The sequence below is a fragment of the Monodelphis domestica genome, chromosome 7 (assembly GCF_027887165.1).
Source record: "Monodelphis domestica isolate mMonDom1 chromosome 7, mMonDom1.pri, whole genome shotgun sequence".
Lineage (NCBI taxonomy): Eukaryota > Metazoa > Chordata > Mammalia > Didelphimorphia > Didelphidae > Monodelphis > Monodelphis domestica.
The window spans coordinates 151,238,014-151,263,586 of NC_077233.1; the positions used below are offsets into that span (position 1 = coordinate 151,238,014).

The window sequence follows — 25,573 nt, forward strand, 5'->3', positions numbered from 1 at the left end:
TCTATTATAGATTGGCACCCCTGAACTTTACAATCCCTAAGAAACAGCAGAAAAGATGTTCCAACAAGTACTCTGTGGGGTAGTTGTGCTAGCTACCATTATGGCTTACTGGATATATAACATTCTCTATAGCAAAATGACCAACATGATTTTTGAATCTCTGGATTATCTTGGCAACACCACAATTTTCATCTCCAGTTGCCATTTCAGACTGAAACTATACTCTGGTAGATTTTGATTCGATTTTACATCATTTCTATGGCAGCTTTACAGACTCTGACCTATTTAAAGAATATCTATAAATTTGTAATCCCCAAAAAGGCAGTACAGATAATGGTGGTAGATACTAACTTGGAAAACTCACACTGTGGATTCTGGTCAAGTTAAGAGGGATATAAATCTCATTTTTCAGTGAGCACCTTTTGTGTTGTGCCTCTGATTAGCTAACACATTGTCACATGGAATGTGGATTATGAAATTATGATTTATTTTTTTTCTACTTTATATTGCAATAGGATGTTTGAATTTTTTCTCTCTTTTTTCCTATCCTTGGTAATAATTGAAGTACATGAAATCAGAATTAATGTTTTTTTACTTGAATGATAAAGTTTGCAGTATCTATTAGCTAACTATGTATACCCAAAAGCTTTCGACTATGGAAACCTGCCATTTATTGATAAATATTATGGGACTGTGATTAATGATAGTGTCTGACTTCAGGAGAAGGGAAAATAGAGCCACTATACAGTGCCAAGTAGCACTGGATCACAAAGGACCAAACCAACCCAGGGAGAATTGTTGAGCTTTTATGCCAATGTGAAAGGACTTGAACCTAGTGTGAGAATTGAGGTTGAGGCATTTGGCATATGTTAAGATGCAGGACTCCTTGTGCAATATTCTGTCAAGTACTTCAGCTTGGCTATCATCCTGGCTCCTCCTATTCCTGACAGTGAAGGTACGATCAGACCAGGGAATGATTTTTCCCATTTGCTTCTGAAAGCTAGTCCTTTCTCTCTTATAGTTTGGCAATTTTCTGTAGTCCCGGCTGCAAATGGGTAAAGTGCTGTATTGCTGCTATTGTCCTACAGGCTTGTGGGACATAAGTCACTTTAATTGGACCTTGACTGCAAATGAAGAACCTGTTGCAGGTTTATTTTTTACTCAGAATTTTGTGTACATAAGATTTCTATTTTTTCTTATTATTTTTGTATTGCTTCTATACAGAATTTAATTTTTTGTTCTTTCATTTGGGATTTTGGGGGGGTTGTTTTTTTCTTTTGACAATTGTTTGATATACCTCATAACTCAGCCATGTATCCCGGAGTGATTCTGGTGTTTGTCAACACCCTCCTCAGGGGGATTGTGTAAATATCCTAAAATCCAAGATTTAAAAATTTTTGGAGAAATTTCAGGAAAAGAAACATGCCAATATCCCATATCAAGAAAGAGGATCATTCTGGAGAAGGTGCTGTCAAGATGCCTGAAGAAGCCACACACTGCATCAAAAGATCCAGAATGAACTTTGTAATATAATGAACTGAACTGAAGGGGGTCTAACATAATTATTCTGAATATAAACTCTTATGCAAAGGGAACTGCCCCCTAATTGGCATTTTGTCAATGCATCTATCAATCAGTTTTTGTATTCTTCCTCTCATATTTCCCTCTTATCTCAAACTATTGTAACTTCCTCTTAGAAAGTGCAATATTGCATATGCCTTTAACTAGAAGATATACAGAGATACACAATGGTTATGTTTAAATGATCCATTGGGGAGACTGGTCTCTCAAAGGATCACAGTGGGGATTGTGTTGAGGGGATCTTCTCCTCTTCTCCTCCTGGAGGGCTAACCCAGTTCGTGAATTCTCCACATACCACGGTTGTGTCTTGAATGTCAATAAAAGAAAGGGGGCAAGGCATACCTGGGTTTTTTGGGACAGACAGCTGTCAGAGAGAGACAGGTGAGGAGGAGAGAAGAAAATGTTTGCAGGCTAGGCAACAGGTGGTCTGAGAACTTAGAGTAAGAGATTTAAATCTATGCTTATCTACCTTTTCTATTAATAAACTTTATGAAAAATAATAACTGGTAGATATTACTTTTAATTATAATACTCCCCTGACCAATTTCTAGCTTCCTTTAATGTGTAATCTTGTCTAATTAGAATATAAGCTTTGTGAGGACAGGGATTACCTTGTTTATATTTGTATCCCCAAGTATCATAATGCTGGAATACATAGTAAGCACTTGCTGCATTTTCATTCATATGCATCCAATACTCCACCCATATCACACTACCTTCCTTGTGATGTAATTTTTTTTGTACTGAATTTTTTAAAATTTTATTTGTTTTAAAAACATTTTCCATGTTTTCAAGGTTCATTTTCTTTCCCTCCCCTTCCCCACCCCCAGCCAACAAGCAATTCCACTGGGTTATACAAATGTTAGCACTCTATACGTATTTCCATAGTATTCATTTTTGCTATAGACCAATCTTTTAAAGCCCAAACCCCAAATCACATACCCATATTGAAAGAGAAGGATTTTACACAGAGTTGAAATGGAATGGTAAAAAAGCAAGAGTAACAGGGCAGTTGGAATGTTGGAGACAGGGACTGCTTGGAAATTGCCAGTTGACAAGAGGTCCGGTTCTAGACCTTTGACTGAAAACATCTCCCTTTCCTATCTCAGGATTTGAAACCCACCATTCCTGAAGATTTCCCAGTTGCATCCAATGCCCACATTGACTATAAATTGATCTGTATCTCTGCCATCTCAAAACCTGTGTGAACTGACTGAACATTCAGCTGCCCAAAAGGGTTTTACCCTGGGAGGGAGCTCTAAATCAGTCCTGAAGACAGAAACATCTCCTTTTGTGTTAGCTATACCTAAAAACATTTGTTGTTTCTTTAACATTAGATTAGTATAGCCAGTGTTACAGACAAAAGAGTGGTTGCCATAAACTGTGACCGTGAAAAATATGGGTTTAAGACTTTGAATTGCCAAAAACTGTAAGATAATTTTTAGTGTCTCGATTTTATATTAAAAATAAAGTGGTTGCCATGGGAAAAATTCCCAAATATGAAATACCCAAGTCAGCTGGGTTTCATGGAGATTTTATTTAATACAAATTAAGGAATTAAGGAAGGGAGAGACAGAGACAGAGACAGAGACAGAGACAGAGAGATACAGAGAGAGAGAGAGAGAGAGAGAGGCAGAGAGACAGAGAGAGACAGAGAGAGAGACAGAGAGAGAAAGAAAGAGAGGCAGAGAGACAGAGAGAGACAGAGAGAGAGCGGGGGGAAGGGGGAGGAATAGGGCCTAGGCCAATGGCCTAGGCCTTTCTCCTTGAGAGAAAACTAAGTCAGTCTTTAATCACTCACCACAAGATCCTTCCAAGCAAAACTCTAGTGTTCAGAGAGACCCTCCAGTTCAGCTCAGGAAGCTGACCCAAGTTCAGTCACTGAGAGAGAGAGCCCCCAGCTCTCAGCTCCTGAGTTGACCTCCAATTCAGCATTAGCAAGCTGACCTCCCTTCAGAGGCCTAAACCCCTTCCTTTTAAAGAAAATTTTTCTCCTATGTCACCTCCCCTAAATTTCTATGTCTACCAGTCACCGTAGACATTTTCCAAAGGACTGACCATTCTTAATTCACACCTGAGTAGACTAAAACTTTTGAGTAATTTACACCTGAATAGACTAATCTTGTCCTTTGCAAGATGCCTGATTAATTTGATCTTCATAGGTACTTAGCACCCCTTTGTATTAGATCTAAAAATAGACCTAACTTAAGGGTTCTTGCTTCACTTTAAGTATGGGTTGGGGACTTTTCATTGTTCAATCAGGAGTTTACAACTTTATCTTCCCCTAAAGTATGCCTAAGTATGGGTGGAGTAATGTTAGAGTTCCCACCTACATTCCTGACCAAAGTCCCTTCATTGTTTTAAAATGGGGAATGGTCCTAACCAAATGTTCTAAGGTAGAGTCTGAGAATTTTTAAGATTCACAAGTCTGAGAAATTTTAAGATTCACACCAGCATAGGGGAATCAAGAAGACAGAGAAACTTTCTAGGCTGGTCCTTTTGGCTGGCTGCTTAAGTCAAAAGGACCCAACATAAATTTGTGTTTTTAGTTTAGGGAACTCCTATTCAACCTCTTCCCTAACCCCATCATAGTTATCTTATCCCAAATAAATAGTGTTTGTTTATTCAGTAGCAGTCAAATCTTTAAAGAAATAAGAAAGAAGGTTTTTGGTGGAGGTTTAGTCCAAGAGGAAGATCTCTATCAGAACCAGGTAAAACAAAGTCCTAGTTCGGATGTCATTGATCTTCCTGCAGCAAGGGGTTTTTACCAGAGGATCTCCCAGGAGAATTAGGTTTCGCAAAACTTCCTAATCACCTATCATTCTCCACTCCTGTGGTGTGCCCAAATCTGGTATAGACCTCTGCTTTACCTATGCCTCCATCTAATAGATCAAGGACTAAGGGAAGCCATCAGCTCTCTGTCTTAACAGGTAGGGAGTATCCCTGAGAGGTTGGGTCATCAACACACTCAGACCAACCTTTAAACCATCATCCCAGGGGTTCTCCTTCTTTCCTTTGAACAATATATTCAAGTGATAAGGGAAGCTATATGTTCTTCTTTTGCATTTCTACTTCTACAGTTCTTCCTCTTGATGTGGATAGCATTTTTTTCCCATAAGTCCCTCAGGAATGTCCTGGATCATTGTATTGCTATTAGCAAAGTCCATTACATTGGATTATTCCACAATGTTTCACTTTCTGTGTACCATTTTTCTGGTTCTGCTCATTTTACTCTGTATCAGTTCACTGAGGTTCTTCCAGTTCATATGGAAATCCTCCAGATCATCATTTCTTATAACATAATAATATTCCATCACCATCAGATACCACAATTTGTTCAGCAATTCCCCAATCAATGGAGACTCCTCATTTTCCATTTTTTTGCCACCACAAAGAGCACGGTTATTAATATTTTTGTACAAATATTTTTCATTATTATCTCTTTGGGGTACAAACCCTGCAATGGTATGGCTGAATCAAAGGGCATGCAATCTCTTAAGGCCCTTTGGACATGATTCCAAATTGCTTTCCAGAATGGTTGGATTCACAACTCCAACAGGAATGCATCAGTGTCCCAATTTTGCCACATCCCCTCCAATATTTTTTATTTTCCTCTATTGTCATATTGGGCAATCTTAAGTGATACCTCAAGAGTTGTTTTGCTTTGCATTTCCCTAATTAGGAGGGATTTAGAACACTTTTTCATGTGATTATTGCTGGTTTTTTTCTTCATCTGAAAACTGCCTATTCATATCCCTTGACCACTGTCAATTGGGTAATGGTTTTATTTCTTATATAATTGACTTAGCTCCTTATGAATTTGAGAAATTAGACTTTTACCAGAGATTTTTGTTATAAAAATTTCCCTGCAATTTGTTTATTCCCTTCTAATTTTGGTTGCATTGGTTTTGTTTGTACAGAAACTTAATTTAATCAAAATTATCCATTTTACATTTTATAATGTTCTCTATCTCTTGCTTGGTCTTAAATTTCTTCATTTCCCATAGATCTGACAGGTATACTATTCTATGTTTAACTAATATATTTATAATTTCCCTCTTTATATTTAAGTCATTTACCCATTTTGAATTTATCTTGGCATAGGGTATGAGATGTTGATCTAAACCTAATTTTTCCCATACTGATTCCCGATTCTCCCAGCAGTTTTTATCAAATAGTGCATGCTTGTCCCAAAAGCTATGATCTTTGGGTTTATTGAACACTAGCTTGCTGAGGTCATTTACCCCAAGTCTGTTCCATTGCTCTACCTTCTGTCTCTTAGTACCATATTGTTTTGATGACTACTGCTTTGTAGTACAGTTGAAGATCTGGTACTGCTAGGCTCTCATTCTTCACTTTTTTTCATTAATTCTCTTAATTTTTTTATCTTTTGCTCTTCCAGATGAACTTTGTTATAATATTTTCTAATTCTATAAAAATTTTTTAGTAGTTTGATAGGTATGACACTGAATAAGTATATTAATTTAGGTATGAGTGTCAATTTTATATTAGCTCATCCTACCCATGAGCAATTGCTTCTTTTCCAATTGTTTAGATCTAGTTTTATTTGTGTGAAGTGTTTTATAGTTATGTTTGCATAACTCCTAAATTTATATTGATAGATTCCCATATATTTTGCATTGTCTAGAGTGATTTTTAAATCATGTTTCTCTATCTCTTGCTGCTGATTTTTGTTGGAAATATACAGAAATGCTGATGATTTGTTTGAGTTTGTTTTGTACCCTGCAACTTTGCTAAGGTTATTATTTCCCCTGAACAAATTGTGTTATTTATTGGTGATGGAATACTATTGTGCTCAAAGGAATGATGAACTAGACAAATTCCATGTGAACTGGAATGACCTCTAGGAACTGATGCAGAGTGAAAGAAGCAGAACCAGGAGAACATTGTACACAGAGACTGATATACTGAGGTACAATCGAATGTAATGGACTTCTCTACTAGCAGTAATGCAATGATCCAGGACAATTTTCAGGGATTTATGAGAAAGAACACAAGAACTGTGGAAATAGAAATTTAGAAGAAAAAACAACTGCTTGATCACATGGGTCGATGGGGATATGATTGGGGATGTAGACTCTAAACAATCACCCTAGTGCAATTATCAATAATATGGAAACAGGTCTTGATCAAAGACACAAGTAAAACCCAGTGGAATTGTGCGTTGGCCACAGGGATTGGGGGGAGGGGAGGGAAAGAACATAAATCATGTAACAATGGAAAAATATTCTAAATTGATTCATTAAATAAAATTTTTCAATTAGAAGTTATTTATACTTTTTAGTTGATTTTCTTAGATTCTCTAGGTACACTATCATATCATCTGCAAAGAGTGATTGTTTCTTCATTGCCTACTCTGATTTCTTCAATTTCTTTTTCTTCTCTGATTGCTACCACTAGCATTTCTAGTACATTATTAAATAGTAGTGGTGATAATGGGCATCCTTACTTCACTCCTGATCTTATTGGGAAGGCTTCTAACTTATCCCAATTGAAGATGATACTTGCTGATAATTTTAAAGAAATACTGCTTATTATTTTGAGGAAAGGTCCTTCTATTCCTATACTTTCTAGTGTTTTCAGTAGGAATAGGTGTATTTTGTCAAAGGCTTTTTCTGCAGCTGTTGAGATGATCATGTGATTTCTATTAGTTTGGTTGGTGACATAACTTTTTAGCACTTGCTCTACTATGCTTCTGCAAGATTCATTTCTCTGGGCCAGTTTCTTTCTTTGTAAAATGAGTGTTTTGGATTCAATGACTACTAGGTTTCCGTTTAGTTTTAACATCTTGCATTCCATGTTTTAAGGTTCTTTCTGCCTCTAACATGCTTGTGTTTTCTGCCTTTAAGCTATATCTATTCAAATCCTTTCTATCATACTTTCATCATAATCAGTCATGCCTCAAGTAACATTACAAAGGCTCAGAACCTCTTCAATAGAGGACAGAGCTGAGAGGAAGACAAAGGATGGGGAAATGGAAACCTCCACACTCTGCTCTGAGCTCCATCAATGATTTATTAGGACTTTTGGGATACTTTGTTTTACAGATCTGCAAAAAGCAAGCATCTGGCTGCCCAAATGGTGTGGTGAATAGAATATCTGATTAATGATGATATTTTGAAAATGTTAAAAACATACCAGATAGAATATTATCTGTAAAACACATACACATATACAAACATAGTGGCCGTGTCAAGATGAGAGAAGGGGACATATACAAGGGATGCTATGAAGGTAAAATAAAGACGATTTGGCAACGAATTGACTATGAGGAGGGGAGTCAATGAAAGTGAGGCATTGAGAATAGCATCTAAATTAGAGGCCTGGGAGGCTGGGAAGACAGTGGTGTCCTTGACAGTAAAGGGAAGTTGGGGCTGACCCCCAGCTTGACAGTGTACAGTGACACCATAAACTCATGATTCTTTTTTTTTTTTTTTAAAAAGAGGAAGTTGGAAGGAGTGTTTGAAGGTGGAAATAATGAGGTCAAGTTGGGACTTGGCCCTAATAAGCAGCAGCCAGAAGTCAAGGACAGGGATAGATATTATTTATTGTACTATTTATTTCTTAGCCATTTGCCATGCATAAAAATAAGCTATTTTTATTAGGTTATCTTTTTTTTTAATGTCAGATGGAAGTTTTTTCCTCCTACAAGATCCATGTCTTTCTTTGTACAATTTCATTTAGTAGTTATTTTTAGGAACATTATGGCATATGACAAAAGAGTGACCACATATCCAGTTGAACATCTTTTATATCTATTCTGTCCCACTGATCAATTTGGGGTTTTTTTGGTTCAGTGAAATTTTCTCAAATAGTTGGCATTGTGGATAGAGCACTGGCCCTGGAGTCAGGAAAACGCCATATTCAAATCTGGCCTCATAGAGGTGCCAGCTGTGACCCTGGGTGAGTCACTTAATCTCTGCCTAAATAAGTTTCCTTATATAACAAGGATAATAGCACCTGCCTTCCTAGGACTGTTATGACAATAATGAGATAATATTTTAAGTACTTTGAAAACCTTAAATCACTATTTTAAGTGCAATTATTATTATGTAAACACTCACTTTTATTTTTTTAGTCTAGAAGTACAAAGCACCTTTCATAATCTTTTAAGTGTATCCCTTCATATTCTTTGCTACCTGTTCTTCCATTCAGACTTCACTGTGATTTTGTCCAGTTAAATAAAGAAATCCCTTTGTATTTTGAATTAATTTATGTAAAATATATACATTCACTGATAAATATTCATCAAAATCATCCATGAACAACTGAATGTTCCTCTATTTTTTTTTTGAAAATTTTATTTAGTCAATTTAGAATATTTTTCCATGGTTACAAGAATCATGTTCTTTCCCTCCCCTCTCTCCACCCCCTCCCATAACCGATGCGCAATTCCACTGTTTTACATGTGTCATTGATCAAGACCTATTTCCATATTATTGATGTTTGCACTAGGGTGATCATTTAGTCTACATGCTCGATCATATCCCCATCAACCCATGTGATCAAGCAGTTGTTTTTCTTCTGTTTCTACTCCCACAAGTTTTCCTCCGAATGTGGACAGTGTTCTTCCTCGTAGATCCCTCCGGGTTGTTCAGGATCACTGCATTGCCACTAATGGAGAAGTCCATTACATTCGATTGAACCACAGTGTATCAGTCTCTGTGTACATTGTTCTCCTGGTTCTGCTCCTCTCACTCTGCATCACTTCCTGGAGGTTGTTCCAGTTCACATGGAATTCCTCCAGTCTATTATTCCTTTGAGCACAATAGTATTCCATCACCAACATATACCACAATTTGTTCAGCCATTTCCCAATTGACGGGCATCCCCTCATTTTCCAATTTTTTGTCACCACAAAGAGTGCAGCTATGAATATTCTTGTACAAGTCTTTTTCCTTATTATATATGGTTGGATCAATTCACACCACCACCAGCAGTGCATTAATGTCCCAAATTTGCCACATCCCCTCCAACATGTATTACTTTCCTTTGTTGTCATGTTAGCCAACCTGCTAGGGGTGAGGTGGTACCTCAGAGTTGTTTTGATTTGCATCTCTCTGATTATAAGAGATTTAGAACATTTTTTCATGAGCTTAATAGTTTTGATTTCTTTATCTGAAAATTGCCTATTCATGTCCCTTGTCCATTTATCAATTTGGGAATGGCTTGATTTTTTTGTCCTTTAGCTATTTAGATTCTCCTTTATTTTGATCATCAGTTTTATAGTTCTCTTAATATACTCTATATACTTCTAGGTGAATTCTCAAATATTTGATATTTTTTGTTGTGATTGGGAAAAATTATTGAAAATAACAAAATAATATTGGCAGCACAACAGAGAAAGATACACACTTGTTTATTGCCAGTTGAAATGCAAACTTGCATAATCTTTCTGAAAAAAAAAATCTGGCAATACACACACAGAAAACAATCCTGTTCTTTGATCCAATACTTCCACTGGGGTAGGGGACTGTTTATTCAAATATTTTCATGGTAACATATGCAATCACAAAAACAAAAAAAAAACCTGGAAAATACTCATGGAATGTCTAACCATAGGTGCATAGTTAAACAGTGGTACACTTAATCCCAGAAGGGGGAAGGATGAGGGGAGGGAGAAATCATGAATCATGAAAAAAAGTTAATAGTATTAAAAAAAAAATCACAAAAAATAAAATACCCTAAGAGCTCAAAAAATCATTAGTATATTAATGTAATTGAATATCATGAAAGTAAAAATTATAAGATGAAAAATATAAAAAATCTCTATGAAATAACTCAAAATGGAAAAAGTGAACCTCAAAAATAAAGAAGATACTATCATAGAAAAAAAATGGACAAAATGTTGAGGGGTACTTAGAAAAAGAAACTAAAAAGTGTTGGATGGTTTATGCTTTGAAATCACAAATATAGTTATACAGAAAACATAGTCTATATTATTGTTTAATGGTGTCTAAAAGAAAATTGTAAAGATGGGCCTACATGGCCTCTGAGGTAAGATTCTGGCCTTCCTTTTTTTAAAAGGAATTATGCAAAAGGCTTAAAACAGCATGTAAAATACTAAAAGAAAAAGTTATAAAATCATTCTACTATGTGCTAATAGCTGTTCTGTTGAGGGGAAATAGGATGTCAAAAAATGAAATTATGTTGAAATCATACTAATAAACTGAATACTGATCCAGGAGCCAGATCTAGGGCCATGTTGGTGAAGATGTGTTATGTGTGCCCCAGTGTACTGGAGAGGGCTGCTCTGTCCCCTCTCCACCCTGCCTGATGACATTTTTTGCATGCCCCACTTCTCTGTCCACCAGCCCAATGTGAGTACTTCCTCCCTCCACTCTCTGGGTCTCTGCGGTAATGTAGGGGGCTCACAGGCAGCCTGAACGTGCAGTTTGGGCACATGATCTCTAAAAGGTTCACCAACATTGATCTAGGGTCCAGTTTTAACTGTGCCACTGAGTAGCCCTATTACTTGGGCCAAATTACTTAGCCTTGTGTTTTGATCTGTAAAATCAGGGAGGTGATCACTATGGACTCCTGGAATTTATAAATGCTATGATTTAAAGACTATCTCAAAATGTTGCATTGCAAGAATGCCTTCATGGTAATTTTCCCCGTCTCTTCCATTTGACAGAAGAATAGAAGGGCTTGGAAGACAGCTAGGTTGTTTGTAGGAATGGGAGAAGTTTCTCTTCCTGAAGAGATGAATGTCTTCTGAGAGGAAGTTTAAAGCAGGACATGTTGAGAAAAAGGCAATTTTGAGAAACAGACACTTTTTCTGATAAGTTTTAAGCAGCTCACTGTAGATACTTGAAGCCACATGAGCAACTAGGCTCCACTGAAGTCCTATTCCCAAGCCTTATCATATTGGGAAAGTTAGCTAGTAAGTTTGGCCTTGGAAAACTACTTACTTCAGGGAGCCAGGGCAAGTAAAAAATATTCATTTGTCCCTAAGAAGGAAAACTAGCTTCTACTAAAGTCCCACTCCCAAGCCTCATCATTTTAAGGGAAACAATGGTGAATTTTCAAAAGCTAACACAGCAAGGGTTGCTCTGTGAGGTCTTACAAGCTAGAAAAGCTTTGTAGCACAGTGGAAAGAGTGCAAGGCCTGGAGTTGGGAGGATCTGGGTTCAAATATGGCCTCAGATATTTCCAGTTGTGCAAGCCTGGACAAATTGTTTAACCCTGTTTACTTAGCCCTTGCCATTCTTCTGTCTTGGAAATGATAATAAGAAAGAGGGTAAGAGTTAAAAAAAAAAGTCTTTGAGTATGAGTTCAACTGTGACTCCTATGAGGCTCACTAAAAACAATGATTTTAACCATTTTCCTCACTAGCATAGTGGCTGGCAGGAGCAACTCATGAAGATATAATCAGCTAAGGTGTACAGAGGTTATGATCTTTATCACTGAAGGTAGTACCCACATTGAAATTGTACATCTTTTTAAGCATCAAAGGAAAGAAAACTAGAATTTTAAGTTCAGCAATGATAATAGTGAAACGGTTTCTTAGTCAAAGAAAAGTAATTGCACCTAAATCTTGCCCTATGTGCAATAATACATATCATAATTATTACACTTAGCAATTAATGAAAAGTTATTCAACTTCTTTTGATTTTTTTCCCCTAGAGAAAGCAAGAGTGAAATTTATGCTAAACTTCTATTTTCCATACCTGGAGTAGTAAGTCCTCACTGCTGGTCCTATATAGCCTCTAAATTATATATTCCTTACTATTCCTTATATTGGGCACAAGACTTGAATCAAAAGAGATGCTCTGTAAAAATTTGTTGAATGAATAACCTGGCTCTCCAAGACATCAATCAGCCAAAAAAAACAAAAAACAAAAATATAAGATTAGTAATGTTTTAGAAAGGGGAGTTAGCATCAGAGAGAGAAGGGTAAAAGGAGAACAAATTTTTGAAGTGAGGATAGACAGAGACCATCTAAAATCCCCATAGGAAAAAAAAAACAACAGAAAGCAGTCAGGTCCAAAAATCCCAAACCCTGTTTTAATTATGGCAGCTTGCATCTAGACGGATAATTTCATAGGCTGAGAAATCAAGATATCTCACACCAGCAATCCAACCTGAATAAAACACTAACTCCTTGGCAAACAGTTTACACACATTAGTTATAAATGTAGATCAAGCTCACAAGTCTGCCATACTCAAATATATTTAAAGAATACCCAGAGATTCAGAATGAATGAGCAAAATGATTTTGAACTCATGTTTTTTCCCTTTGGATAAAGTAACCTTTGTGAATGAGGACTCTCTGGAGCTGAAAATTTCAAACACCAGATTCTGATGAGGAACAATAAATAAACTCAAGTTTGCTCATAAAGGTGATAGAGATTTATTAATACAATAAACCAGCAGGAAACATTCCCACCAACACTGGTTTCTTGAGTCTTTTGGAAGTGTGGATGACACTGAAGAGAGTGAGGCATGTACATGCATGGTTCTTTCACTGCAAAAAGCTCTAAAGCATTTCTTCCATAGAAGGAATGGTAGCTTTGGCTTCTGGCTCAACAACTTCCCTGAAGAAATTATTTGTAGGTAATATCCTTGAGATCTGAGGGGAGAAGAAAACAATTTTTTTTTTGTTTAATTCAATGTTTAATTTAAATTAAATAAAATTTAATTTAAATACCTCAAGTTGGCTCCTGTCTCTTCTAAAATTCAGTGCAGGTAGAACAAATTCATCTCCCCCACCACAATTTAAACAGCAATTGTGATGTGTTAAGAAGGGACCTCCACTTTCTTCTCCCAGGGGCCCCCGGGGAGGGAAAAGGCAAGGGGGAAGGTGGGAAGAGGGGCTACCTTATGGTCACAAATGAGAAGTAGACTTTAGGGGGTGGGGAAGGGCAGAAACTGGTCCTCAAATCATCTGACAGAACTTTGAATTCTCTTTTGCCTCATGGGGCACAGGATGGCTTAATCTCAAGTGGGAAAGGCCCATAAAATGGGAGCTTCTCAGCAGGAGGCAGCCCTTCACACTCCTGCCCCAGGTCCTAAGCCCTGGAAAACTGAGGAAACCATTCCCCCCCCACACCCCCATTTGATTCTCCCTCAGCAGTGAACACCCGATACCTTCACTCTAGACCCTGGGGCCAGGCAGCTGATCAGTTTGAAGCCCCCCAGAGCTGTGCATGCCTATCTGAGGGCGGGCCTCCTTATAATACTGTGGTGGGCTGTGGATGCATCCTCCTCAGAATCCTGGAAGGTCCTCACTTTAGAAACCAGGTACCCCCCTGCACAAACAATCCTATTGGAGCAAGCTCAAGGCTGGGAAAACCACCAAATACTTTAAAATATTTTCCCAAAAGAAAAGTCTTTGGGTCACCATGGCACCATCTGTGCTTCAGGCAGCCCCAAACCCTGGCTTATCCTCTTCCCTTCAGGCCATGCCAGGGAAGGAAGAACAATTTACAGGAATCCAAAGAAACTTAAAACATATCAGCATAAAAAAAATGTTTAATTTAAGAATAAAAAGAACTATGTCAACTTTGACTTTGTTTGACAAGTTTGACAGATTTGGATTTTGTTTCATATTTATCAATGATTTGCTAAATGGGACCCTTCAAGTTATTTGTAGGTTCAGTGTTGAAGCTGGAAGGGTTGTTATAGATCACCTAACCTAAAAAGTCCCCAACATTTTACATAGAAGGAAACTGAGGCCAAGAGATGTGATGATTTGTCCATGGTCACACAGATAATTAATGGCAAAGTCAGGCATACAACTAAGGTATTCTGAATTCTAGTTCACAGCTCTTTCCTTCATAACCATGCAGAATTAAATATTCATGCTTTATAGACAGAAACAAGAGAAAGCCTAAAATGGGACCTGATAAATCTAGAGTATGGACCATCATGGACTCTAACCTTTGCACTGTGGTACCTATTATTTTTAGTGTGAACATCATTACATATAAATATATGTATCATTACATATAAATATATGTATATGTCTATAAGAGATACATACACATATACAAAGCCTCAAAAGTCAGTACAGTTTTAAGCATTAATAATAAATACTACAAACATAAAAACATTTGAAAAGTTATTTAAAATTTTAAGATACTGATATATTTCTTACTAAAATTCAACATAACCTCCATATTGGGCTATACATTTTGCTCTAATCATTGTAAAAAATTTCATCAGCTGCTACTCAGTCACTGAGAGGCCTGCATTTATAATCCTAGCCTTAAGAGGGACTGAAATAAAAAAACCTGAATTAGTCAAAATTTTCAAATTGAGTGTAAAAATAAATTTAAATCATTAAGATCAAAAAAATTTTTAAGTTTGTAATATTTGTACTTCTGGAATTATTAAAAATTAGAACTGCATTAAATTTTTTGGGACTGTGTGTATATGAAATCTATGCATATTATAGAGAGATATATTCTTCCCTCTTCACCATCTCCTGCTTCCAATAGCTCTGTAAAGGCACAGGATGCCACCCATCCATCATGCCTTCTTTCCTCTGCAATTCTTATTTATATACAATTGAAAGTCTTCCAAAAGAGGCCCATCCAATGGGTGTGGAGGTCTGTCCTCTGAGTCTTATAGTGCATGAGTACCAGTGCAGTAGGAAGGCTATTCACTTGTTACAAGAACTTGTTTTTCTTTTGTTTCACATGGAAAAAGAAATTTTTTTAACTGCTCCTAAAATGTAGTGTTGGCTGCTAAAGTCAAAGCAAATCTGTCAGTTCCTTAAAGGGAATAAGGACATGTTCAGTATTTTGTAGCAATGCTGACTAAGATGAGCAATGCAAGTTTACAGAGACAAATTTCTATTGAGGGATATTCTAGAGATAGGTAAGACTTTTTAAAAGATACATATGTAACTTAAAAAAAAAAAAACTTACCTTCTGTTTTAGAATCAATACTGAGCAGCAGTTACAAGGTAGAAGGGCAGTGAGGGCTAGTCAATCCAAGTTAAGTGACTTGCCCAGAGTCACAAAGCTAGGAAGTGTCTTAAACCAGATTTGAACACAAGACCTCCCATCTCCAGGCCTAACTCTATCCATTGAACCACCTAGCTATCCCTAACATATGTAACAGATTTTAGTCACAGGAAAGTTCACTGCAGTACACAAATTTTCTACTCATCTGCAATCAATAATGTCAGAAGTTTGAAGCTGTCTTCACCAGTAGAAGAAAGTTTTATGCTCAAGTTGGAATAAAACCCTCTTCCCCAAACTTTGTAGGTGGACATAGGACCTTTAGCCTAAATGAATCTAGAGAAACAGAAAAATAAGAGCAAAAGATGTGCTTTTTTACCTTACGCTAATGCTAAGAAGAAATAATTGCTTAGAGATGAGGAGTTAGAGAAGTGATTTCTATTAATTCTGTAGGCATTTTAATATCTTGAATTTCATGTAATTAATGAATTTGTATTAAAGGTTGGACAGTTTATGAAATAATATCCTTCCTCAATCTTTCCTTTGTCTAATAATAACACAAATCCGGTTTGGGACAGCTATAGTTTCCCCTTAATAAAATGTGTGGCTTCTTAAATAAACAGTAATGTGGCCCCCATTTGACAGCTGCTACATGTAAACTCTGGATGGGCAGTTCTGGATTTGTCTCTGCCACCAGAGCCTGTGGGTTGGCTGTTCCCATCACCTATAACCCCTTAGGTTGGCTGAGTTATTGCTCATCTGAGAGGTGATTTCCAGAGGGAATGAGCAGAGAATAGTAACAGAATCTTAGAGCTGAAAGGGGCTTTGGAGAACTAATGCAACAGCTCATTTATCATATAAGGAAACCAGAGTCCAAATGAGGAACTTTGGTTTTTTGTTGTTTTTTTTTTAAACAAGCTAACACGTGCATCATATGACCTTCTCAAGAGAATTTCTGTGGGGAGAGTCCAGTGGACACCAGCATTTTAGAATTCTGATGACTGTGAGAACAATTTTGACCTGAAGCTAAAGGGGCTTGAGAGGGGGTCTTTAAGATATTTGGGGCTCAAATGAAAAAGAATCATGATTTTATGAGAATAGAATCATCTTGTTGTGTTGAAAAGTATTAGACACAGAATTAGGAAACCTGGGGCTAAATCCTGGCTCTGACACAAGACAGGAGTCTCTTAAGTGTCACAACCCTTTTTGATCATTGGTTGCCTCAGAATCTCACAGGGTTGTTGTGAGGAAAGCTAACTATAAAGTATAAACCTCAAAGCATTTATAAACAAATGTTTCATTAACAAGTAATTATTTCTTTCTCCAGGACTTTTTTGCATTTTGCTTCACAGAAAGAAAAAAAAAAGCCACTGGACAAACCACATGAAACTTATCCTTCTCTCTTTTCTGGGATAATTTTCCAGGCTCCAAAAAAACACTTCCATAGCTTAGATATGGTCATTCCTTATTTTTTATTCATAGCTAACTTTGGACTCAGTCACCATAACTCAGCTGCCTTCTCCTTCTCTTGGAGCAAAACCTCCATTGTGAGGAGAGGCCCAAGCTACTCCCATTCTTCCCTTTACTCTTCAGGGTTTAGTTCTGGTCACTGCTTCTTCTTTCCTCTCCTGCTCCTCACCCACCCCCTGGCTTTTCAGCTCTTTTTTATATGTTGTCAACTGCCATTAGAATGAATGTACCTTCAAGAAAGGGACTTTTCTCTTTGCTTATTATTTTTACCCCCAGTTCTTGACCCAGGGTCTAGCACATTTGAAGTGCTTAATAAATACTTCTAACATTTTAATTCACTCTATTGAACAGAACACAAAGTAAGACTACTCAGGTCCAATCACATGATGGTTTTGTCTCAAATGATAAGCTTCTGAGATGCAAGCTATGCCAGTGTGGTAAGAGTAAAGGACTTGGAGTAAAAAGCCTGGGCCTCCAGTTCTAAAACCCTAAGCTAGAATAGACCTCAGACATCTTTCAAACCAATCCCCTCAGTTTGCAATTAAAAAAAAAAATAAGACCTAGGAAAGTTAAGTGACCTAGACAAGGTCCTAAAGCAGCAGAGTTAGGGTATGAATACAAGTCTTCTGACCTCAAAGCTATGCTCTTTGCACAATGTTAAGCTGTCTGGGGAGTGTCCAAATACTCTGTGCTCTGAATTGCCACTTGCAGATTCTCTCATTAACATCAACACTCAGCAACCCCTCCTCTTTTAAAATCCATTCAATCCAAATTTATCATCCAATTAAGATTCTGAAAGCTTTTATTTACTGATCTCTAGGATCTTCTTCCTCTCAGAACTCAATAAATTCAGTGTATTTCTCATAGACTCTTTCCATCCCAACTCCTGCCTTCCTATGAGGGGACTTCAAAATATATACTGATACATTCTCAAACACCCCAAATTCCAAGTACCTTGATCTACTCAATTCCCATGATCTCCTCCCGCTCCTCAACTACACAGAGATGGCCATGTCCTTGATGTTGCCATCATCCACAGACCTATCATTTTTAAAAACCCTTACCTTCTCTTTTACTTAGAATTGACATGAACATTGATTCCAAAGCAGAAGAGTGATAAATGATAGACAATTGGGGTCAGATGACTTGCCTCCGGTCACAAGGAAGTATGAGGTCACATTTGAACCCAGGACCTTTCATCTCCAGGTTTTACTCTCTATCCACTGAGCCATCAAGCTATGCCACTTCCATGTTCATTAATTTCATGTTTTTATTTGATCATAATCTTTTATTATTCCATCTTTCCTTACACTCTTTTCCTATTTCAATGCCTTAGAGAACAAGCTCAACAGTACTTTATCCGTGACACTCAAATCCCTATCACTGATAATGCCTTGTCAAGACTCTACCTTAGATTATCTCCAACCTTCAGTCTTGGATTCTATTAAAATGCCACTGAAGAAAAATGAAGAAAAATCATTCAACTATGCTGACCAAGCTCTAGTACAATTTGTTACATTATCTCAACTGAGCCCTCATTGCAACAAGCCCTCCTCTTAGACACCTCCCTATTCAATTTGCTATCCTAATCACTACAGCAGTCATTACACACCTTTTGATCCCTCTTCAAATCTCTCATAGTCACCTCTTCACTGACTCTTTTCAATGAGAACTTTGCCTCATACATCATGGAAAAAAAAGAAGCTCTTCATGGAGAGCTCCACTTAAATATCTTCCCTCATTATTGCCTCTTTCATTCATGTCAGGTTAAGAGGTAGCACTCCTTGCTAAGGGAAGCATCTCAACATTTATCCTGATCCCATTCCATCTCCTCTAGTAGACTGCCCTCTCTATCACCCCTGCTCTCTTACTTATCTTCAATTTCTCCATATCTGGTGGTTGGTTCCCTGCTGACTACAAGCATGCCCATATGATCCCTTGCGTTAAAATACACTCTTCTTGATCCAACCATCCCTCCTAGATATCCTCCTATAGCTCTCCTTTCCTTTGTATTCCTAGCACTTAGTATTACTAGGCTCCTAGAGAAAACTTAAAAGATGATGATTAGACTGAAAGATCTACTACCTCTAACATAAAGACTGTATGACCATAAGTAAGTTGTTTAAACCCCTCTAATGTTCAATGTGGTCATGTCCTTCGTAAACAATGAAGTGCTATATAAATGGCAACTATTATTATTTTTGTTCTTTATAAGTAATTCCAAACAGGTATTAACAGTGCCAATCATATTAGGTTTTCTTTTTTATTGCAATACTAACAACATAGAGGCAGTGTGGTATTGTATATAGAGATCTAGACTTAAAAGTAGGAAGACCTGAGTTCAAGTCTCACTCTGCCACTTGAGGTCTACTGGAGCTCTGTGACCCTCAGTAAATATCTCAGTGTTCTAGGTAACTCTAATCCTTTAAATTGCTGAAAAAGTACCACCCTATATTGGTAGAAGGAATTCCCTCATCCTGGAATCTGATACCAGTAGTGTCACCTCAAGTAGAAACAGATCCATGAAGGCAGCAGATTGACTTAAAAAACAACAAATTAATGTTGTCTGTGTTGTATTATTTTTAAAATTATTTTGTTTAACATTTCCTGGATGCATTTTTTTTAAACCCTTACCTTCCATTTTGGAATCAATACTGTGTATTGGCTCCAAGGCAGAAGAGTGGTAAGGGCTAGGCAATGGGGGTCAAGTGACTTGCTCAGGGTCACACAGCTGGGAAGTGTCTGAGGCCAAATTTGAACCCAGGACCTCCCCTCTCTAGGTCTGACTCTGAATCCACTGAGCCACCCAGCTGCCCCCCACTGCTGGATGCATTTTAATCTGGTTCCTGCCTCTAATGAGATTTGACACTTCAGCTCTATACTACTGAAATGTCAGGTCCAGATTCTTATCCTAAATAGCATCAACATCATTAACACATTACATAATAGCATTTTCTTTTTAGCTGCAGTCAGTACTCTCAGGGGAAATGTGAAATGTTTTTATTGCCATTCCTGCTACCCCAATGCCACTTTAACATCTGTTTGATCAAATGAAGAAGAAATCTCTTTATTCATCTCCTGAGTTCCCAATAAGGGCCTCTTATTACTGCCAAGGTTCTAACTTCCCACTTGAGAAGTGCTAACTGATAAATGCACAGGCACTGGACATGAAAATCTATGCTATCTTCCTTTTTAGGGACAGTTTAAGGATTTCACCTATTTCTGGGCCAAAAGGACAAGCAGGTACAGGGTACAAAGACTATAACAACTAATTCTCCAATTCAATTCAGCCAGGACTGATAGAATACCTATACATTTTATTGGCCAGAGCATTCCAATGTACTTTGGGACACAATAATGGAATTTTATACTCTTTCATGGCTAGAGAATTTCAAGTGCTTATAATCCTTAAAGGAAAATTCCACTTGTTTGAAATAGTCAACAAACATCAGAAATTTGGTTTAGCATTAAGGGCACTGGGCTTAGAGTCAAAAGACTCTCATGTGAGTCCTGGTTCTAAGGGATACTCAATTTATTCACTATTGGTCAGTCATTTAACCTCTTCTAACTTCAATTTCCCTATCATAAGCACCAACTAAGTGCCAACCCCCCCACCCCACCCCCGTGCCCTCCAAATGCTATAATTCTTGCTGCTTCCTTTAAAATGAAAATATTACTCAAACTACTTACCTTACAAGATACTGTTAGGGAAACAGTTTATGAACTAGAAAATGTTATATAAATGTTAGTTATTATTCATAATACCTTACCTAGATTGTTTCCACCTTTTATTGCCCAACAAAGACAATAATGCTGCATAAGTTGCTCAAGAAGCTCCATTTCATCAAGGAATTCAAGTGCTTCTATCCTGTAGGAAAATTATTTTTAGGAGTTACCAATTTGTTTACTTGAAAACATTAAAACTTTCTTTTCTCTCACACATGTAAAACATTCAAAAGCAAAATTTATTTAAATGTCATGTGAGATAATTAGGGGGAGAAAAAGGATATTTTTCCTTTTTTAAAAAAATTTATATGTATGTTTACATGAGTATAAACATGAAAAACAGAAATGAGTTATAATTATAAATATTTAGATTAAAATACAACATGTTTTTCTTCCAGAATTCACACAGTGTAAATGCTTCTTCTTTATAAGTGCATACTAATAAGGAAAAGGTATAGCAAAGGACCTGGGAGAAGGAGGAGAAAGGTGTAATTTTGAATCATCTTGAACCCATTCATCAAACAACAGGCCTTGAGGATCTTCTAGCTGTGGTGAAAGAATAACTCCAATCTTCCTGTTGGACAGCCAAACTGGGGAATAGATCACTATTGTGCTGTGACATCTGAAGACTCCTGTTTCTGGCTCATCAAGGACTGTGAGAAACTGATCCCATACCCTGTTGGACTTGCTTTAGATAACTTATGGTTTAGTATACAGTAAGTCAGATAGGGTTTATATAGTGGGTTAAAGAATTTAGATTTTACCTTTCCCCTTTCCCTTTCCTTCTATGTTAAAATACATACAATATTTATATGTTCTCCCTCTGTATTACTTTCCTTCCCTCTCTCCAAATTATATTTACTTTTAACAAAAGATAGTCTCAAATTTAAACTTAAACAATGCTCTATCACACTAATGCCTTGATATAGTCCATATAGGATACTAATTTGAGTGTTTAATTTCTTAGCAGCAAATTCAGCTATTATAATTGTAAATACAACTGTTCTGAAAACAAAATATTTGCAGGAAAGTCATAAAAAGAACACTGAACTTGGAATCACAAAGCCTGAGATCAAATCCTGATTCTGCCACTACTAGCATTATGATCTTAAAAAGGCCATTTTATCACTTTAGGCCTCAGAAGCTGCCAGTTTTTCTTCTGCAAAATCATGATTTCAGAATTTGCATATTTTGTGGATGAGTAAAACTGAGAGAAGCTAAGTGACTCATACTTCCTTCTGCAACATGGCCATTCTCCAGATTAAATAAGAATAAATGCAAATGAAGGCCATTGTAACCATGAAGCACTTAACTATGAGGAATTGCTACTACATCAGCACAATTTGGGTTCCCTGTGTCTTTTCTCATGTGAATTGAACTTCAAGAAATCTAACCAGAATCTTGACAGAATCTTTTCTGGATATTATCAAAACTTTTTGATTTTTCATAGCAGAATGTGGGCCCCCCAAAGCTGTTTTAGATAATAATTCACATTGCACTCTCCAATTTGGGATGCAAAGAAAATTTCCCCCAAAAAAATTACTGACCAAATTTCTTAATGACTAGTTATGAGAATTTAAATATTTTATAACCTTGCTCTAGCACTGTCCTTGGAGGTTCATGCTAATAGACTACTCATTAAGACAGCAAATATTTACTGAGTATGTACTACACAGCCACAGGCTCAATGTGGCAGTACATATAAAGAAACACAATACAAAGTCTTCTAGGTCGTCATTAAACACCCTCAGAGGTGGGTACAAGACAGATCTTAGACTGAATGTGTCTTTAGAGGAAACAGTGTAACAGCAAGGTTGCAAGGTTAATTATGGTTATTTTTCTGTTTCTAAAGAAGCCACTGGTTATGGGAGTTAAGAGATTTTACACTTGTTTTACATTCTCAGTTTTCAGTACCACGTGGACACGTAGTTACAAAGTAGGTTTTAAATAAAACAAAATTGCAAGGAACCTTAAAAGATTGCTTCATCCATCCCCCTAATTTTATAGGAAATCACTGAGGCTCCCAGTAAATTAACCTGCCAAAGGTCACACACAAATAGTAGTAGGTAACAGAGCTGGGATTTGAATTGAAGTCCTCGGACTCTAGACACAGTGCTCTTTCCATTGAATCAGCCTAATATTTTTTGACTAAATGATTGACAGAATTAAGGTATTGAAGAGTTTGCAGGCCAAATATATAGCAGCAACAGCATCAGAATCTAGGAAGATGCTCCCCAAGGAGGCACACCGAGGAAGGAGTGTAAAAGAGGCACAGGGACAACCAGGGAGGCCCAGAAAATAAGAACCAAAAGATATGTTGGCTTTAAAGGAACAAAAGGTAAAAAAGGGCATCTCTTTTCCCTTAATGCCATAGAATGCAGAAATATTTTGATGAAGAGGAATATATTTCTAGCCTGGAGTACTTTTCCTCCCACAAGGCCACAAATGTTCACTGAACCTCTGCTATGTGTATAGGTCCATGCTTAGCATATTTTCAGTCTAGGTCCCAGATTCCTAAGAGTGAATATGCAACTAGAGGGTATAATGGAGTCATAAAGGCCTAAATTTTAATCCTGTCACAGATATTATTGTGTGACTCTGGGCAAGTCATTTCACCTCTCAGCCTGTTTCCTCATCTGTAAAAGGAGGATAATAATACCACCTATTTTACAATGTTGTTGTAAGAATTAAATGAGATAATGGATGAAAAGTGCTTTACTTATCTTAAGGCACTATATAAATGTTAGACATTAGCTTTTATTTTTAAGTAACTTATTTTGAAATGTTATATATTGGTGCTTTTTCTTACTGTTATCTCCCATTGACTCATTCACATATCCCAATAGCACCCTCCCTTATAAAAAATAAGTATAGATAAGTAAAAGAAATTTACATATTGACTGTGTCTATAGTACTTAAAGAGGGAACCTGTCATTATTAAATGATAAATAACAGAAATCCAGATATTAAAACAAATGGTGATTTTAAAAATAAATATAAAAATAATAGTTCACATCATATATTAAATTGGCAGGACAGCTAGATAAAGCAGGTAACAGAGCTCTGGGCCTGGAGTTAGGAAGACTTGAGTTCAAAACTAGCCTCAGATACTTACTTAGCTTGTGTGATTCTGCCCAAGTAACTTGACCCTGTTTGCCTCACTTTTCTCATCTGTAAAATGAGCTTGAGAAGAAAATGGCAAATCACCCTAGTAGCTTTGCCAAAAAACAAACAAACCCAAAACCCAAAAGGGGTCAGGAAATAACTGAATGACAACAAAATTTGGTTGGCAAAAACCTCTAAAACATTAATTAATTTCTCTAGAGAGCTACCTAGAAAGGTTTCATTTAAATGAAGATTTTATTTCAAAACTTATATTCTTAGTTCTTTTCACATTAATAGACAACAAATAAGGTATATATTTAAGGGAAGGGGAAGTGATAGTCATAAATAACAAAAGTCTAATAGAGAAAAAAGCTTATACAGTATAAACATACAATGAGTTACCAGAGAAATACTCAGGAATAGATTTCCACTTATTAAAAAAAAAAAGAGTTTGTCAATACCTGCCAACTTCAGCTCGCGGTAGACTGCTGTATAATTCCATCATGTCAATGGCAAAAGCTTTCTCCCATCCATTTGACAGTAGACGCTGTTTCTGTGGATGAGAGAATTGCAGACTGCATTGCAAGGACTTGGTTTGCAAAAAAAACAAAAAAACAAACAAACAACAAACAACAAAAAAAAAACCACCAGGAAGAAAGAGGATGGAAGTTTGCTGTCAATGGGTGATGGGGCTAGAACCTCTAGCCAAGAAAAGCAGATCAGCAGTTTGAAACAGTTCTTTTCTCTTTTGAACTAGAAGAGAGAGGAACATCTTGCTGAGGTCAACCTGTCGTGGTCCCTCATTTATCTGAAGAAAATCAGATTAGCCATCAATTCTTCATTAGTGGATAGAGACTTTACTCTTTGGGGAATAGAAGAGACTATCCACCCAGAAGATATTTTCTATCTGTAATTTCTTTGGATCAGGAAAAATCCAACAGCCTAAACTCTACATCTCTCCAGGGACTCAGGTCCCCAAACCTGAGTCATCAACCCCTGAGGGGAAATTTAGGATTAACAATAGTTAGGGACACCTATTTTACCCTCTACCCTAAACCTCACATTTCTATATACTCCAAAGAATAAACAGACCTTGTTACTCAGAAGAAATTGAACATCTTATTCATCTAATGTGCTAGGAGAATCAGGATAATCTCTCTCAAGGGAAGAAATCAGAAATCAGAGACTGAAGGGGATTTCCTCCTTGCCTCTCAGCTCTGGACCTTAGTCAAAACCTCTTCCCTTTCCTTGTGCAGTCCTACCTAAGAGAGAAAATAGTACTTTCCTTTATCTGTCCCCTCTCTCTCTTAGACCTTTCTAACTTTGGTTCCTGACCCCTCTAGTACAGTTTTGGAATGTGCAAGTGCACTTTCTCTAACTGTGAAGACTGAGTATGTGACAAAAAGCAAGACTGTCTTAAAGCAGAATAGGATTTGGAATGTGTAGGAGTAGAGCTTTAGGATCCTCACAAAATCCAGTTAGTTAAGAGTATAAGAAAATATCTTATACCTTTTTCATAACTCTTTTACAAAACTGATGGTTGCAGGACAAAATCAAATACTTGCTAATCAATTCAAGGATCAAACAATTGCCACTGGGCCAGGATGTAGCTACTGAAAGATATCATAGTTAACTGTACAATCAAAATCTATCATTATTTTTTAAATGGCATGTCCATAAAATGATATAATCCACAGTTAATTTCCTTAAAATCAAAACAATCTTGGAAGTTTCTTTTATATAGTTCACCAAATACC

At 36.9% G+C, this 25,573-nt stretch overlaps 1 protein-coding gene across 1 annotated transcript in view; it reads right to left on the minus strand.

Annotated features, from left to right (window-relative positions):
* Window positions 1-12,934: 12,934 nt before the first annotated feature.
* The window catches only part of LCMT1 (leucine carboxyl methyltransferase 1), a 113,412-nt gene continuing 100,773 nt past the window's right edge, over window positions 12,935-25,573 (minus strand). Inside the window, exons 9-11 of the mRNA XM_056805861.1 lie at window positions 24,278-24,369; window positions 20,756-20,853; window positions 12,935-13,177 (exon numbers count right to left, since the gene is read on the minus strand). Coding sequence (XP_056661839.1) covers window positions 13,152-13,177; window positions 20,756-20,853; window positions 24,278-24,369 — 216 coding nt within the window. The 3' untranslated portion in view covers window positions 12,935-13,151. The remainder of the gene's footprint in view (window positions 13,178-20,755; window positions 20,854-24,277; window positions 24,370-25,573) is intronic.